Source organism: Amyelois transitella, chromosome 17 (genome assembly GCF_032362555.1).
Source record: "Amyelois transitella isolate CPQ chromosome 17, ilAmyTran1.1, whole genome shotgun sequence".
NCBI classification, from domain to species: domain Eukaryota; kingdom Metazoa; phylum Arthropoda; class Insecta; order Lepidoptera; family Pyralidae; genus Amyelois; species Amyelois transitella.
In genome coordinates, this window is record NC_083520.1 from 2,627,228 (window position 1) to 2,645,819 (window position 18,592).

The 18,592-nt window shown below is 37.5% G+C and overlaps 2 protein-coding genes across 2 annotated transcripts; one reads left to right on the plus strand and one right to left on the minus strand.

The window, feature by feature from the left end:
* On the minus strand, window positions 1-9,916 carry LOC106143334 (uncharacterized). Its single transcript, XM_060948970.1, has 11 exons — window positions 9,704-9,916; window positions 8,468-9,630; window positions 8,007-8,184; window positions 7,036-7,655; window positions 6,768-6,909; window positions 6,186-6,330; window positions 4,784-4,889; window positions 3,805-3,902; window positions 2,996-3,121; window positions 1,863-2,037; window positions 1-306 (listed from the first exon to the last, which is right to left on the minus strand). Exons 2-11 carry the CDS (start codon window positions 9,508-9,510, stop codon window positions 126-128), a joined length of 2,814 nt encoding a protein of 937 aa, XP_060804953.1. The 5' UTR covers window positions 9,511-9,630; window positions 9,704-9,916; the 3' UTR covers window positions 1-125.
* A 454-nt stretch (window positions 9,917-10,370) lies between these two features.
* LOC106143355 (5-methylcytosine rRNA methyltransferase NSUN4) lies at window positions 10,371-18,168 on the plus strand. The gene is made up of 10 exons (XM_060948922.1): window positions 10,371-10,579; window positions 11,026-11,212; window positions 11,568-11,820; window positions 11,967-12,145; window positions 12,285-12,413; window positions 12,787-12,970; window positions 15,202-15,322; window positions 16,156-16,280; window positions 17,147-17,284; window positions 17,881-18,168. The coding sequence occupies exons 1-10, from the start codon at window positions 10,493-10,495 to the stop codon at window positions 18,026-18,028; spliced, it is 1,551 nt and encodes a 516-aa protein (XP_060804905.1). The 5' UTR covers window positions 10,371-10,492; the 3' UTR covers window positions 18,029-18,168.
* The last annotated feature ends 424 nt before the right edge of the window (window positions 18,169-18,592 follow it).

Consider the following 18,592-nt stretch of genomic DNA (forward strand, 5'->3'; position numbering starts at 1 on the left):
GTTATGAATGTGGATGAAGCGAAGGAAGTATGCAGAGATCGTGGCAAGTGGAAAGAGGTAGTCTCTGCCTACCCCTCCGGGAAAGGGGCGTGATTTTATGTATGTATGTTGTGTACATGAGGTCGCTAGTTAGGCCAGGCCATGACGACCTTGGAGAAGGGCACGAACACGGCGGTGGAGTGGGGGGCGGCCAGGAAGTAGCGGCGGCCGCGGAACACGCCGTCGTTGCGGGCGCCGCGCGCCGCCACCTCCGCGCCCACCACCACGCCGCTCGCCGCCGCGCTGCCGCCCGCCAGCCCGACATACCTGTACATATATATATATTATGTACTACAGGCCGCCCGCGACTTCGTCCGCGTGGAAACATCTATCATAACTTAACAATCAATCCCGTGGGAACTCCGGGATAAAAAGTAGCCTATATGTTATTCCGGGTCTTCAGCTACCTACATACCAAATTTCATGGTAATCGGTTCAGTAGTTTTTGCGTGAAAGAGTAACAAACATCCATACAAACTTTCGCATTTATAATATTAGTAGGATTATACCTGTATATATATATATATATATTATGTATTATGAGTTCAGTGTGAACCACAGATGTAAGAAGGTTAAGTAATGGTAAAGTAATTAACAATTACTTAACCTTCTTACTCTACATACATATTGTCACGTCTATCTCCCTTGCGGGGTAGAAAGAGCCAACAGTATTGAAAAGACTGAATGGCCACGTTCAGCTATTTGGCTTAACGATAGAATTGAGATTCAACTAGTGACAGGTTGCTAGACCATCACCTAAAAAAAGAATCCCAAGTTTGTAAGCCTATCCCTTAGTCGCCTTTTACGACATCCATGAGAAAGAGATGGGGTGGTCCTATTCTTTTTTGTATTGGTGCCGGGAACCACACGGCACCTTCTTACTCTAACCCGATTCAATAATGCAGGGATCGCCAAATGGACCATCCAGACCGCCGCCCGCCCCATTTTGTGTGGACCGCGAGAACACAGCAACTTGCACTACACAGAGCACCTACGTAATTTAATAAAAATGATCCTCCGCATTATCTTTTTTGACGACAATTCCAAATTTGCCGCGCGAAGTAGCGAACTAACAAAAAAGAAAGAGTTCGCTTCGTTTGTTTACCTTTGTAATTTTCGAAATTACATTTCTTTAACAAATATTTTTTCTATTAAATTTTGTGCAGACCGCGATGATCATTTCATTTATCAAAACTACCTAGGCTACCCCTGCAATAATGTGTAATTATTTAATTTTTACTTGGCCTTACTTAATATTGGCCAATGTATGATCTCTCCACTTCTGGATCGTACTCCTCAAAAAAAGGTAAAAATTATACCTAATTGACATAATTAATATAATATAACTGTATTTATTTTGCTTTGGAACGTTCTCCACAAATAAGGCATAAAAGGGAACAATTATAATTAGCATAATTAATATAACCTTCATCTCCTATCTGTTTCTCTTTCCTTCTCCCTATTTCTATCTCACCTATAATATTTTCAACAGCACATTCAGCTAAAGCGCTTTCGAGTCTGGAGCGTGCATTTCAGTGTTGCTTTCTTCTTTGACCAGTCTTCATCATCATACATACATATATATATTATGTATAGGTTTTTAGTAGATATATATCGTATAGTAAGTATGTTTGTTATACACTATTATTATCACCCACACAAAGGTTCTCCGCTTAACCCAATGGTAGACTGTTAGATAATGCTATTAGCATTAAGTCCGCCTATTGTACTTTACAAATTGTAATTGTTACAATAAAGAATAAATAAATACATACTTGACGACATGCAACTGTGAAATAAAATGCTGAAGTGTCGATTGTTACCTGACTCGGCCCACGAGCACGCGGCCCTGCGCGATGAGCTTGACGGTGTGCCCCAGCCGCAGCTGGCGGGGCTCCGCGGGGATGTAGGGCTGCCCGCCGCCCGGGGCGCCCCCCGCCACGTCCGCCCCGGGGCTAGACCCGGCGCGGCCCCAGGCTTGACCGTAGCCGGATTCCACTGGAAATAATACAAATGTTTGTTTGTTTGTCTTTACTTTAAACTGCAGTTTGTTCGTTTTTATAATTAACAACTGCCGAGTTGTCCAAGTGTTTTAATCTACTTTGATAGAGTTGGACAACATACAGGGTACCACCTTCCCTGTTCACTAACGTTGACAAGTCTTATCTTCTCTCTCTTTTTAATCCTTCGGATTACTTCAATAAACATACATATAGTGATTATGTGTATGTATGTTGAAGTAGTCCGATCCGTATAAATCTCTTGCTAGGTGGACAGAGCTAACAATTTTAAAAACACTGATACGCCACGTTCAACTGTTTGGCTTAATGATAGAATTGAGATTCAAATAGTGACAGCTTCCTAGCCTGTGGTCTAAATACCAAGTTTATAAGTAGCAAAAGGCGACTAAGGGATAGGCCTTAGTCGCCTTTTACGACAACCATGGGAGAAAGATGGAGTTGTCCCATTATTTTTGCTATTGGTGCCGGGAACCACACGGCACTTCAAAGATGGAAAAAAAGGGAAGATAGATATTCCAGGGCTTGCCTAGAAAAGAACTTTCTTCGATTGGCCCGGTGCTTGGAACTTATCTAAAATATGTATTTATTATAAAATATAGCATCGTTGAATTAATATCTCGTAACACAAGTCCCGAACTTACTTCGAGGCTAAATCAATCTGTGTAATTTTTCCCATATATACAGGGTGACATTTAAAACAACTGCATTCTTTTAAAAATAGACTACCCATGCTTCTGAGCCGATTTTTATTTAAATTAAAGTACTTTCTGAAATATGAACCTATATTTTTCTTTTAACGTTTTTAAATATACTTTAGAAGGGTACGCTAAACAGTTAAATTTATGCAGTTTAATTAAAAGTCACCCTGTATTTATTTACTTAATTTGACCATAAAAATCTACTCCATCCACGTTCAATACAACAACAATACTTACGGTCCAAGGAGGCGGCTCGCACGTTGTCTACGGAGCCGCGCACAAACCGCTCGGCTTCCAACAACAACTCCTCGGTGTCGTCGCGACGCACGTCCGGCATGGAACTGCGCCACGATCGGTAATCCGCTGGAACATTGTTTTAATACTTACATACATACATACATAATATGGTCACGTGTACGTAGTACGTAGAAAAAAATAAAGTCTTTCTTACTTCTTCTCTAAATGAAAAAAAATGAAAAAATCTTTATTTACAAGTACTTAGTTTCTAAAACTACACAAAATTGTTTTAGAAACTAAGGCTTTCTAATTCTCTGTCGTTACCTTTTCCCACTTTCTACGTGGGGTCGGCACAATATGTTAGTTTTTTCCAATTACTTCTGTCTATGTTATCACTAATCATACTGGAAAGTTTTGGCTTCAGTTTTATGACCGGTCGCCTGCCTAACGTCAACCAACTTTTGTGGCATCTAGATGTATATGCTATTGTCCCTTAGTCGCGTTTTACGACATCCACGGGAAACAATGGAGTGGCCCTATTCTTTTTTTCGGTTGGTGCCGGCAACCACACGGTACAGTCTTTCTTACTTACTTATGTGAATAATATTTATGTATGTTTAAATAGACTACTATTTATGTATAAAACATTTGTGTATTTTCTCAAAGTTTGATTAACACCATATTATTTATCTGTGTTTGCAATTTTCTCAAGGTTGACTGGTAGAGAATGCTATAAAGCATGTGGCTACTAATAGCATTATGTCCACCTTTGACTTTGTGACTCAATAAAGATTTAAATAAATAAATACCTCGTGCAGACGGGGTGTACAGAGCCTGCGGTATCCAGTCGCTGCTGCGGTCCATGCTGAGGCACGGCGAGCGGAACGAAGAACCGCGCGATATGAATCTATAATGTTTAAATATTTATTATAAAATATAGTATCGTTGAGTTTGTATCTCGTAACACAAGTCTCGAAATTACTTCGAGGCTAACTCAATCTGTGTAATTTGTCCTAAAAATATTAATTTATTTATAAGACTGTCTAGATTTGATCAAGGTTCGTTCGTACCTTTCTCTTATATTCATTTTATGATTAAATACAAAAATATGGTCGTCAGCCAACTTTGTCATATTACTTGAGGTATAAAGAGCTGCTTTAATAAGTGCCGTGTGGTTGCCGGCACCAATACAAAAAAAGAATAGGACCACTCCATCTCTTCCCCACGGATGTCGTAAAAGGCGACTAAGGGATAGGCTTACAAACTTGGGATTCTCTTTTAGGCGATGGGCTAGCAACCTGTCACCATTTGAATCTCAATCCCATCATTAAGCCAAATAGCTGAACGTGGCCATTCAGTCTTTTCAAGACTGTTGGCTCTGTCTACCCCGCAAGGGATATAGACGTGACCATATGTATGTATATTCTATAAATATTTATTATAAAATATAGCATCGTTGAGTTTGTATCTCGTAACACAAGTCTCGAAATTACTTCGAGGCTAACTCAGTGTTTGTAATTTGTCCCATAAATATTAATTTGTTATTAGACTGTCTAGATTCAAAGTTCGTTCGTACCTTTCTCTTTTATTCATTTATTTATTTATGTACACAAAATCATATACAGGAGCATTCAATACAGTTATTCTAGTACAAAGGTGCTACTTATTTCAAAAGAAATCTCTTTATTTTTTGCATTAATTCATTTTACTACTTCATGCAAAAAAATATAGTCGTCAGCCAACTTTGTCATATATTTTGAGGTATAAAGAGCTATTTTAAAGTCTCACTTGGACGTAGAAGTGGATACGGGCGAATCGGCGTGTGAAGGTCGCTTAGTGAGAGCCCACACCGGGTCGGCCGAGCGGGACAGCTCCGGGACCATTGACGTGAAGCCTGGAAATAAGATTATTTATTTTGTGTTTATTTTGTAAATATTTTCACAATTACATACATACATATGGTCACGTCTATATCCTTTGCGGGGTTAGACAGAGCCAACAGTCTTGAAAAGACCGAATGGCCACGTTCAGCTATTTGGCTTAATGTAAGAATTGAGATTCAAATAGTGACAGGTTGCTAGCCCATCGCTTAAAAAGAATCCCAAGTTTGTAAGCCTATCCCTTAGTCGCCTTTTAGGACATCCATGGGAAAGAGATGGAGTGGTCCTATTCTTTTTTGTATTGGTGCCGGGAACCACACGGCACACAATTAAATCCCATTAATTTCCCATTAATTTATGTATGTGTGTTGTTTATTTATTATACACTAACTAACATTTCTTAAGTATGCTGCCCACCCGGTCCCAGGATTTTACCTTTCACTACCCAAAGGTTGGCTGGAAGAGATTGCTTAGCGATAAGTCTGCCTTTGCTCACATGTTCATAATGAATGTTTCTACTACGTTTGTATTTTTTTTTATGGGCAATAAAGATAATTTGTATTGTATTGTATTGTAATTTCCATTCCCGCGGGAATTTCGGGAAAATTCTCTCTGGACGGTTAAGTAGAAATTTCAAAATAGCCACGAATTATTTTTTTTTATCTTTATTAGGGAGACACACAAAAACATGGTTCTCTATTAATATTATCTTATACTATGATGCAAAAACCAATAAAGTTTCCTCTGTTTACTAATACATAGTATCGAAAAGACAAGGAAATTATTATAAAAATGTAAGTGTGTTACATATAGTTTTGTCTTTATTTATCACATTCTTCTGCTCTTGGCTTTAGTCCGGATGGTATCCCCGCCACTCTGGAGAGTAGCCCGGGGTATGCCCCTGACCATGGATCCTAGATTGGGTGAGTCAGGTTTTTTACACGAAGCGATTCCCATCCGACCTCCGCAACCTTTGCAGGGGAACCTAACCCGTATTGAATCGATCATGGTTACACATCCTGAATGTGCCGGTTTCCTCACGATGTTTTCTCTCATCGTAAGACCTTTCTATCTCATTCTGATTGGTGTAGTTAAAAAGAGACGCCAAAAATATTAGGGTAATTTTCAAGGTCATTTCTGATTTCTTAATTTTGCATAAAGCGAGTGCAGCTTCCAATTAGTCGTGTTGTTTTGTATGAGGACTTTTCATATTTTTATTCATATTATCATTTATTCCTTGAATTTGGTTACAATATAAAACTACTCGTAAAGGTTTTTCAAAAAACGTTCCTAAACGACATTACACTTACCGATATCGCTCAATAAGACTCGTCGCTCGTCTTCGGCCATGGCGGGCGGACGCGCGTTGGGTACCGTCAGCCGGCGAGACACGTGCGTGTGCGCACTGGGCGCCGCGCGCTGCGGGACGGTGGGCGGGGCGCTCCACAGCGGCATCTCGAACGATAACATGTTATACAATTAACTTATCAATAATTATTGCACAATTAAAGACTTTTTAAAAGTTTTCATTTCGTTTTAAAATGTGGAATTAATCCACGTTATATTGAAAAGATTTGTATTTTTGTAAACTCAAGAACTACGAGATTGATTTTCACGAATATTGGCACAGATATATTTAGAATAGGCCTTTGGAAGTTACATAGACTACTTTTTTCAGGAATTTCTCACGTACGTGAAGTCCCGTGCTATCGCTAATTTTGATATATTCCTGTTGTCAAGGAGATAGTGCCAAAATGGCAAAAATTAATAGGGAGTGTGTATACATCGCCAATATGAAATTAAGGTGCAATTCAGACCGTACGCCATGCCAAACACATCCTCGTACATACAAATACTTTGTTGTCAGGGTTTAAAAGACAATTGAATGGTACCTTGTGCGCCAGATGCCCGTCGGAGCTCCAGCGCGGCGGCAGCGCGGAGAGCAGCGTCTGCGCGGCGCTGTCGCGGCGCGGGGCCGGCGGGCGCAGCGCGGGGCGCCGCGGCGGCCGCCCGGCGCCGCGCACTGCTGGAGCCCTACCACATTATGTAACACATTATACTGACACAGAAGTGATTTAAAATTTTTATTTATCAAACAAAATATCCGGCAGTCTACAGGATAATAAATTCAGTCGGTAAAACAGTACAGATAAAACTTACCGATATTGGAAAGGATTGGGGCACGTATTCCTCCTCGCATTCAAGTTCCCTCCCAAATCCTCTTCAGAAATGCCGCACTTTGAAATATCCGTTTCAGCAAACACCGAGAACCGGTGGCCCAAATGATGGGTCTTATGAAAATTGTCTATGCTCTCTTCTCTATGGAGGATATCCATGCTCGAGCCAAGTTCGAAGCTCGAAGACTTCGTATTATCGAAACTCAAGCCTCTATTATATTCACAGGTCAAACTATCAACACTGTCTAATCTCCTAGTACTTGTATTAGGACTCCGCTTGTACAACATATTATCAGATTTGTTATCACAACTCTTTAATATCCCTCGGCCTGGCAAATCCAGGCTTCCTTTGCTGTTGAACGCCACATGTCTTATTTCTTTATCAGATGGCAGTGAAACTCTTTTCTTAAGAGTAGATTCAGCTATCACATTCTGTAAGCTGCTGTTTTCTTGGTTTTCGTTCTCGGCGTTGTCGGATGTTTCGCCCCCTGGTTGGAAGTCAGGATCTAAGGTGTGGAACTTGATGAGCACCGGGGTCGAATGAGTGGTCGAAGTGGAACCAGGGGTCCAGTGATCCGTCTCCCTGATGGACACAAGATCCTCCTGAAATTATGGAATTATTCGAGAAATTAAATGGAGCTATAAAAATACACGTCTTTATTAGAACCAAGTTTCGAACAACTAAAGAGTTGAATGGCTTCGCTTAGTGATGGAATTATAGAAACTGCTATTTTTATTACTTTGCCTGTTCACTTTTTAAGCTACTTCGACTTTTAGGTATTACAGGTTAAATAAAAAGTAGAGCCAAAATTTACATACATAATTGAAATCAGAAAATCTAACCGTAGAAAGTTCAATACACAATCACCTCTATATCCCTTGCGGGGTAGACAGAGCCCACACTCTTGAAAAGATTTAAAGACGCGACACACACACTCGCAACTTTGACCATACCTGCAAATTGCTCATATCCTTAGACTCATCAGTGGTGAATATGAGCTCAATATCGTCAACCTCCTCAGATTCATTCCCGCTGGCATTCTCCGGGTCCAACTTATCATCCCCGGCGGGGGGCTCCACCGGCGTCACGACACCTTCGGAAAATACCGAGTTGTCTCCTTCAGACATTGACCTGCAAAATTATTACAAAATAATGGTAAATTAAAAAAATTAAGGTTCAGATTTAAGGGGTCTATATTTGTAAACTGATGTCATGTGAAACGGCTGCAGTGTAGTTTGTTCCGCCACTTTTCATGCGCTTTGGAAGTGGTAGTACATATCATTAGACTTAAGTAATTTTGACGTCAATAATAAATACCATATATTGTAAACTGTTAAATCCCACTAAGAAATTAGATGCCCTTAACATTATTACTAAAACTAATGTAACAAAGTACCTATACGATCATACAAACCTGAGACTTAAGTCATCCACATCCAAGTTGAGTGTGTCCTTCTGTCTGCTTCTCTCAACATTTTCTTTCACAACCAAATTCTCCTCCGAAGTGATCCTCACCTGGACATTAAACTTGTCAACTTTGGACTTAGCCTCCGTTTCATTCGGCACGGCCATCTTTATGTTCTCAGTAGCAACAGATTTTAAATTGATTTTGCTACCTGACGGACCTTCAGTATTTTCAAAATGTTCTCTTTTTTCATCAAATTCGAAATGTGCTTTATCTTTATTTACTCTTTCTCTATTCTCATCAGTGGTTGTAGAACCACTTTCCGAAGTTGTACTAGATATTATAGAACCTTCTTTTAGACTCCTTACTTTTATTCTGACATCAAATTTTGATAGAAGTTCTAATTTTGTTTTAAAACTTTGATGATTTGTGGCAGCACTATCTTTGGGGTATGTAGTTATCTGACTGTGAATTTCTTCAATTTCAGTGTTGTCGTGAGGGCTTATTTCTGCACTCACATTCACTTCTGGGGAATCACCTGAAGTAAGAACTGCTTCTGTTGCAGCAAAGCCAACTTCTAATTGGTTTAAGTTATCTGTGGAACAGAATTCTGGTTGATTGTCAGGAGATTCTTCTCTCTCTGCCTCAATGGGACTTTCTTCTTCCTCTACAGGCCTCTCTCCTGTATCAGCTGTCTCCTGCACATCTGTAGTAGCAGTCTGTATCACCACTACACCACCACAGTCCAAACCACTTTGAGGCCTCGGACTATATGTGACTTGTAGTGTAATGTTCTTTGCTGGAGACTCTCTATCGTCAAAACCTTCTATAATCTTACGTCTCAAAATATGATTCTCAATAGTCAATTTCTCAATAACATCAGCATACTCTGTACATTGAGAATGCTGTTCATACTTTTCTTTTAAAGCTTTTAACTCATTCTTAGACACTTCCAAAGCAGTCCGTAAAGATACCACAGTTTGATGCAGTGCTCTCACTGTGTCCAGATGCACAGCCCCGTTTGGGACCGTCTCGAGTCTGCCGCTATCCATTCCACCTTATTGCCCACATTTGATCCAACATTCAACATCCCATACATGACTATTGATATTTCATATACTTTCTAATTCACAACCACATCAGTTTCCATCGCCGCGGCAATGTTTCTGCACCTTAAATAAATAAACAACTTGTACTTCAGAGTGCCCACATTGAACTGAAAATTCTTCAGCAAAATGTACTTACCTCTGACCTACTTCAGCAATATCCCATCCACTGACACACATTCTTGATCTGTGACACATTTTTAGATCCTTATCGAGTTGCACGCTATTATAATATCTAGCAACGTATCAGACAGGGCATGGAAGGAGGTGCAATCGATAAAACAACTCAACTCAGGTGAATAATTGGAGCTTTTAAGGTGCTTCAAAGTTGCGGCCGAACTAATAACACGAACGGCTGATAATGATAAAGTTTTAGCACGGAAAGCCGTAATTATGAAGGGATATTATCTCTTAATCGGTTTTGACAAGGTTGTAGGACACATCTATATCTAGAAATAGGGATACTTGAAAATCTTCATTTCAGTTGTAAACAAATCAATACTTCGCGGGTTCGGCGAGAGCAAAAGAGAAAGAATATGATATGGGCATCTCTCTTCTAAAATGTCAGCTGTTATGTTGACAACAAGACAATCAACTGCCGCTTTCTTTCTTAATAAATATTTTTGGAATTGTGGCCAGTTTTTGTAATAAGATCATTAGTCAAAAAATGTTTCAAAGTATATTCTTAAAAATTATTTATTGAAATAAATTGAGAAATGACCAATGCTCTCTCATACATTATATCCTTTGCCTGACCTTACTTACCCATGTCAGTTTTCAGTTTTTTAATTTGACATTGATATTTTTAAATCTAACCTAAAAAACAAAACATTAAAACTTACTTCAGTAAAAATAAAAATATTGTAAAAACTTCAAGTACATTGTTAATTTGTTTTTGTATCAAATCGTGACCAAACCCAAATTTAAAATGTTTCATATTTCAAATGTGCATAGAAATATATCTTGGTGTAGTTATTTAGTTATCCAAACTAGACAAAAATCCAAAACGCACTGGGTAATCATTTCACTGTTCAATCTAATTATATTATGTATTGTAAAGAGAAAAGAAAGTAATTGACTATTACAATTGTACTAATAATAAATATGCATGATTAAAAATAATATAAACTAATATTAATTATTTAATAATAAAAAATAACTATTCTAAATTTACAAACTAAAAACATTATTTAAATTTTCGAGCTAGGAAGGGTAAAAAAGTAATGATTTTATTGGAGCATAAAATACAAATACATTATTTTTTATTATTAAATAATATTAGATAGAACTTTCTAGTTCGGCAAAACAATAATTTTGTAAAATTTGAAATCATATTCATACCTACCAATAGATTTCAAACAGCTTCACAGCTATGTTATGACACTGGTTTTCAGTGGAAACATACTTATTTTAGCAGCTTTAACATATTTTCTTAGAAACTTATGGCATCAAAACTTTCAGGCTAAATTGAAAAGGAAGACTAGTCCAAAATACAAAGCTATGGAGCATTTTGATGATTTCTATGGGTCAGTATTTGGAGTTAAGTGGGACCCTATAAAGGAGGCAATGCTTCGGCGAAATAAATATGTCGCTGTTGTTAACAATTATGGAAATGTTGAAGAAACTAAAGATTTCCTCACAAATAGAGGTATAATTTCAAAAATATATACACATCTGTTTGTTTTGTTATGGTTCAAACTTTTCTTTAAGGTATTTAAAGCAATGGGTTGTGGCCTGTTCTGCATACTTTGCTTACAAGTATGTTGGCACTATCAGTAGTCTAGCTAAGAAATAACTTAGAATGAGTCTCTTCAATTTTAGATTACTCTTAATCTTACTTTCTAAAAGAAATCCAGTGTATTTAGGTTCTACACCTATTTGCCATTTGTCCTTAAACTGCGATTTGTTTTAAATCAAAAGTTTTTTTTTATGTTTAAGGGATTGTTTAAATATTTTGTACATAATTATTTTTTATGTTATTTAATAGAACATTTAATTTTTAGGTGCTCACTGCTTAAAAAATCTGATTTCCATACAGAATGATTTTCAAAAGGAATACAGTCCTAACACCAAAGCAGAAATAAATAAATCTGAGAACAATTCTAATAAGAAACTGGAAGAGTTTACGAGCCAACTTCAAAGTGACGAAATAGCCAGCATGTACTCCCAGAAAGAGAGTGCTCCTGCAAGACTGGATCTGGCTGATATATCATTGAATTCAAGGGAGTCTTTACTGCTGACCGAGAAAGATACAGAGTGTGTTTAGTTTCACTGTAAAATACTAAATTGTGTCAATAACTATCATAAGCCAGTGTACCTAACTAATAATAATTTAAAGTTTTTATGGAAATCTGCCTCTAACACAATTTGGGCTCTTTTTGAAATTATTCTCATTTTTACAGACCTCCCACAAACACCACATTGGAAGAATCAATGAATCAAGCCAAGATAGATATGTCTAGAATCATCGACCCATCATTAGGCCTGACTTCAGAGTCTCTCTACCAGTTCATACCGGCCACCAAGCTCAAGGGAATGGACGACTGGGTGCCGGAGTCACTGCACTACTCATTCTTATCTAGTAAGTTATTGGTATTATTTCTCACTAGCTATTAATTCTTCTTTCTCAATTGAGTACTGGCTATTGACAGTGGCTCTGCTTGCATACAATCAAAATGTAACGAAACAAATGAATAAAATATTTAACATAATCTTTTCAGAGGACAAAGATTTCCCACTTGTGATCGAACCAGAAACAGACTTGACATTTCCGGAGCACCTCAAAGTTTACACATACGAGATGCACAGCGAATGGGGAATGTTTCCCGAGCCTAAAAGATGTAATACAGGTAATTATTATCTATCAGCAAGCGGAATGACGTCATGACCTCATTCTCTGAGCAGATTTAAAAAAAAAACAAGAATATGCACAAGTTTAAAAGTAGACAGGTAGGATGGTGTTCCGAAAGATTAGGTATGTGTAATTAAATTTTGCTATTAAACATACTTTATTAACATGTCCTATAAAAATAGTTTAAAGTATAGTGGACAATGATAAAATGAAGATGAAGATACGATAATGATAAAATGAAATATAAAAACTTTTTTGTTTTATTAAAAATTCTTTTCTCATAAATCATTGGATAATGATTATAAGTTATAGGAAATAGGTTAGGAAAAGTTAACCGTTTACCAATTATTGATGGGTTTTCCTTGTTACAGGAGTTTTTAACTACTACCCGATGGACTGCGGCAGTGTGCTATCTGTGCTCGCACTGAACCTGCAGCCCGGAGACAGGGTGCTGGATATGTGCTCCGCGCCGGGGGGCAAAGCCCTGGTGGCGTTACAGACTCTGTTACCAGATGTCATAGTGTGCAATGATGTCTCCATATCTCGTACTAATAGGTAAGTTAAGATAATACTAGCTGTTGCCAACGGCTTCGCTCACGCACTTTGTTGTTTATCGCAAATCCTCCGCGAACAGTGTTTTGCAAGAACGTAAGTTACCTTATGTCCTTCTCAGTACAGTAAGAGCCATTGCTCTTGACGTGCATTTGCCAGCTGATTTCTACATACAATGTCTCGTTTTCTCGCTCCTGTGGGAATTTTGGAAAATTCTTTGTGTTCCCTACACGATCTAAAGAACAAACATGCCAAATTAACGATATTTGGGTATAGTTTTTCTGATTGGCCTGGGTCTTGGATGTTTATCTAAATAAGTATTTTTATTATAAAATACTAGCTGTGCCCGCGACTTCGTCCGCGTGGAATAGTTATTTTGTGCATCATTGAAGCCCTCAAGGAGGAATAATTTTCCCCGTTTTTTTTCACATTTTTCATTATTTCTTCGTTCCTAATAGTTGCAGCGTGATAATAAATAGCCTAAAGCCTTCCTCGATAAATGGTCTATTAGACACAAAAAGAATTTTTAAATTCGAACCAGTAATTCCTGAGATTAGCGCGTTCAAACAAACAAACAAATTCTTCAGCTTTATAATATTAGTATAGATTATGCAAAAAAATTGATCTACCTACGTGAGTGCGTGTTTGAGGATGCTATTCAATCACGAAAATTCTACTGGATGGATTTTGATGAAACTGGCGTACACGGGAAGAATAATGCCTGGAATAGAACATAGTTTATTTTTCTTACAAAAGGAAAGTCCCGGGGGCGCAGCTGTTAAAAAACAAATAAATTCTAAAGACAAAAAAAGGAAATTATAATAATGGAAAGTTTAAAGTATCTCTTTGTATACAACATTTGCTGTCTTGCCCATTGGAGACATCACAAATAAACTGTCACAGCTGGTGACCCGCGGAAAGCGACGTAGAGCTGTCCATGTGAGAAGCAATTCGTGCTGAGGTCGACTCCGGCTGCTCCAAGCGTTTGACCTTGCAATTTGTTAATTGTCATCGCGAAACATATAGCCACTGGAAACTGAACACGCTTAAATTGAAATGGAAAGTTGTTGGGAATGAGGGGAAAGCGTGGTATAAAAACAATTTCACCAGCTGCACAACCAGTAAGAATTTTAGCTTCTATAATATTGTTATGAAGCGAAAATGTATTGTGAGGGCAATGTTAAAATATTAAATCTCTAAGTGAATCTATTTGTTTTAAGCCGTAGATAGCTCGAATTGCCCTTTTTTTTGTAAACTATAATAATACTTTTAATTCTCATGTGGCGTCCATCCAACCATCTCGTATCGGGTGGTCAAAAAATAAATATCTAAACCACGAGAACTAAATCAATGGTGAAACGGTAAGTACTGGCTTTACTACATTGTGTGTTACTCCTGCTAATCTTGAGCGATGCACTGTCGCCGATGCGGGGCGCGTCAAACTACCTACATAAAAAAAAAATCTTCTCAAAGATGTGGTGAAACGGTAAGTACTGGCGAAACTAAATCAATGAAAAAAAGAATTTCTAATAAATTGAAAATTTTGCCAACGGCTACAATCGTGTTATTTCTTAAATTCTCACGAGGCGCCATCTCGTATCGGGTAGTCAAAAAATAAATATCTAAACCACGGGAACTTAATCAAAAAACAAAGCATAATAATGAAATGAAATAAATCAATAAAATGCTATTTTTTTAATCATCATCATCATTATAAATATGATAATTAATTATTTATAGCTTTTTATATCGATTCAAAAATGACGAAGTTCCATACAAACTTGCACCCCCTATTTCATCCCCTTGGGATAGAATTTCAGGATAAAAAGTAGCCTATATTCTAATCCAGGTTAATAGCTATATCTGTGCCGAATTTTGTTCAAATCCGTTCGGTAGATATTGCGTGATGCGCGTACAAACATACAGACAGACAGACAGACAGACAGACAAAAATTCTAAAAAAAAATGTTTTGGCTTCTATTGACCCTAAAAAGACCCCTTATAATTTTTTTTCTTAAATATCTTCAATGTACAGACAAAGTTCAGTTACAGTTTTATTATATGTATGGAAAATGGAAAATATCTTCAATGTACAGACAAAGTTCAGTTACAGTTTTATTATATGTATGGATAGTATCAAATTTATCATGAATTAGACCTATATTATTCATTTCTAGAGTATCTGCTTTCAAATGCTTTAAATAATAATCAAAAAAATTTTACTACATTGCCAGGCAGAAAAACATCTTCCGTGACTACCTCTCGGACTTTGCTACCAACAACAAATGGAATGAACGAGTTGCCTTCACCAGAGTAGACGGCAGAATGTTCATGGACGACCAAGGGTTTGACAAGGTAAACACTTGGAATATAACTTTTTATTAACTTAAATATATGTATATATCACTACATAGTATAAAACAAAGTCGCTATTTTAGTCTGTTTGACTGTATGCTTAAATCTTTAAAATTACGCAACGGATTTTGATGCGGTTTTTTGTAACAGGTAGAGTGATTCAAGAGGAAGGTTTTTATGTATAATTTTTTCCGAATTTTGCACCCGTGCGAAGCCGGGGCGGGTCGCTAGTATATATATAAATAAGGCCGAGCTTGCATGAAGAGAGTTATGAATGTGGATGAAACGAAAGAAGTATGCAGAGATCGTGGCAAGTGGAAAGAAAAAGGTAAGAAAAAAAAGGCGTGATTTTATGTACATATATACAAGGAAAATTACGCTGATCAAGTTGCCTCGAAGCAACTCAACGTTATTATATACTAAGAGAAGTCTATTAAAAATGTGTATTAAAGAATGTAATATAACTAAAGGTCTCCCTAATTCCCGACTCGACCAAGATTGTCCCGAAGACGAATTACCTATAATTTTTATATAACGAATCATTAACTTAAATTTTTTTTGTTTGTTATTTTGTTTACATTTAAACAGTTAATTCTTCCTTTTCATTTTGTTATTTTGTAATTTTAACTCGTACATAACAGTTTTTGTCAAAATTTTATAATATGAGCTCATATTCAGCAACACATTTACCTAATTCTATGTAATAATCTGTGGACAGCGTTGTTGATTACACTATTAACAATAACACTATGTTGTCAATCTACTTAGATTAAGTTTTATGAGTGTAATCGTTTGGTGACCTAAATAAATAAATAAATTTCATTTGCTAACAGGTATTGGTAGACGTACCCTGTACAACTGACCGTCATTCAGTGACCGAAGACGAGAACAACATCTTTCGACCGGACAGGATCAAGGAGAGACTGCGGTTACCCGAGCTACAGGCGCAGTTGTTGGCGTGAGTTTATTACGTTTGATACCTTTGATCTTAGATTTCATACATACATATGGTTATGTCTATATCCCTTGTGGGGTAAACGGAGCCAACAGTCTTGAAAAGACTCGATCGGTCATGTTCAGCTATTTGGCTTAATGATCGAATTGAGATTCAAATAGTGACAGGTTGCTAGCCCATCGCCTAAATAAAGAATCCCAAGTTTGTAAGCCTATCCCTTATTCGCCTTTTACGACATCCATGGGAAAGAGATGGAGTGGTCCTATTCTTTTTTTGTAATGGTGCCGGGAACCACATGGTCATCTTAGATTTCAATTGTTAATAGGTATGATATCCCATATACCAATCAAGGCGAGGGGGCACAATCTCCTGAGCCAACCGTACCAATGACTATTTTCCAAGTTATGCCTACATTAGTTTGTATACTTACCTATACCTTTACGGTGAGGAAAAACATATATATACGAGTATATAGCCACGTCTAAATCCTTTGCGGGGCAGACAGAACCAACAGTTTTTAAAAGACGTGACCACCACCAAAACGAATCCACGTTCAGCTTTGAAGGAAATCATCGTGAGGAAACATGCATATTCAAGCAACTGGATGTGTAACTATGATCCAATAAAGGTTTAAGTTTCCCTGCAAAGGTTGTGGAGGTCAGGCGGGAGTCGCTTTCGTAAAAACCTGGCTCACTCAATCAAAGGCTAATGGTAGTAAGCAAGCCAAGGTAGGATTTGAAAATAAGCCTTTATGCACAAATTTGCTCAAACTTCTCACGCTTATCTTATGGAATTTACAATATCTTGGCGCACAAATGAAACTTTTCACGTTCATTTCGGAGATCAATAACCAATGCTTAATTTCACAGGAACGCGTTAAAATTAGTTCGCGTCGGCGGTGCAGTAGTATACTCGACATGTTCACTAAGCCCTGTTCAGAATGACGGGCCCGTGCACATGGCCCTCAAGATGGTCTTCGAACAGGACTCCATTGTAGCTGTGGTCAAGTGAGTACTTATTATATTACTAACTTTCGTTTTTACCTTTATTTATTAGAAAATACTTATAGTATCGTTGAGTTAGTATCTCGTTGAGTTAGTCTCGAACTTACTTCGAGGATAACTTAATATGTGTAATTTGTCCCGTATACCTATATTTTTTTATTTATTTACCTTTCTCCATCCTCTACAATGTATGCAAAATTTCATGGAGATCGGTTCAGTGGTTTTGACTTAGAAGATGGACAGACGAACACACAATCACATTTAAAATATTAATATGGACATTACCTCTGTTGATTTTTGCCGTTTTGGCGCTGATAGTTGCGGGAGCGTCCGTGGAACAAGTTATGGTAATTTATTGGACTTTCTTATGGTTGGCGATTTTTAGTACATACAAATTCTTATAGGCACATCCTCAAAGTAAAATGCTTCATTCATTCACAAAATAAATAAAGACTCGCCTAAGCAACTTGGCGGCTCAAAAGCAAGCTATCATTATTTATAGAATATTCGATACAAGTCCAGCGTACTTGTATTTTTCACGTCAATGATGTACGCCAATTAGTAATTTTATTTCTTCAATATATTTTTTTTAATTTCAGAGACCTAACCCCCGCGTTCTCAGGACTGAGTAGCACACTAGAGCTAAGTTCCGGAAAAACCGCCCCGCAATACGGACAACTAGTCGTACCGTCCACAGCGGCTAACTTCGGGCCGTCCTACATAGCGAAACTTGTTCGGGTTAAGTAAATATTTCATTCTTCATTAAAAAAAAATGGAATGATATACAGTATTTCCACTTTTATATGTTACACCGATTAAAAGTAAAAAAAAAAAATATGGCGCGAAAATATTTGACAGGTTGAGCCTATCAGAGACCGCCATTTGAACCCGCGAACGGAACTGTCCGCTATTACGAGCGAGATAGCAGGAGTCATTTTGTTTTCGGATTTTAAGTTTATTGTATTTGAAATAAGGTCGTTATTTTATTGAGTTACACTATACTGCGCTGCTTATAAACGTGGTAGTACTGTAAAGCAATAGAAATGCTATGTATCTATTGTACTTGAAGCTATAGTTTTGGTCTAGTGTCATAACCATCCGTCTTAAATTGGAACCCGGGGTCCGTCTACTGCCACGATCGACTTGAAATATATATATCAAATTATTTTGACGTTCCTTTATAGCCAATGATCAATGGTAGTAAAATTTAAATTATATTTAAAGATGCTGTAAATATGTACATAGAAATAAAACATTTGTTGCTGACATACAGAGTTTTAATATATTAATAAATACACATACACATCTGTC

Coding starts and splice junctions, on each gene's coding strand:
- LOC106143334 (XM_060948970.1), bottom strand. CDS start 9,510: ATGGATAGCGGCAGACTCGAGACGGTCCCAAACGGGGCTGTGCATCTG. Junction 6,331..6,767: donor ACGGGCATCTGGCGCACAAG/GTACCATTCAAT, acceptor TTATCGTTCGAG/ATGCCGCTGTGGAGCGCCCC. Junction 4,890..6,185: donor AGTCTTATTGAGCGATATCG/GTAAGTGTAATG, acceptor TCTTATTTCCAG/GCTTCACGTCAATGGTCCCG.
- LOC106143355 (XM_060948922.1), top strand. CDS start 10,493: ATGTTTCATATTTCAAATGTGCATAGAAATATATCTTGGTGTAGTTAT. Junction 10,580..11,025: donor AAAAATCCAAAACGCACTGG/GTAATCATTTCA, acceptor CAAAACTTTCAG/GCTAAATTGAAAAGGAAGAC. Junction 12,971..15,201: donor TCCATATCTCGTACTAATAG/GTAAGTTAAGAT, acceptor CTACATTGCCAG/GCAGAAAAACATCTTCCGTG.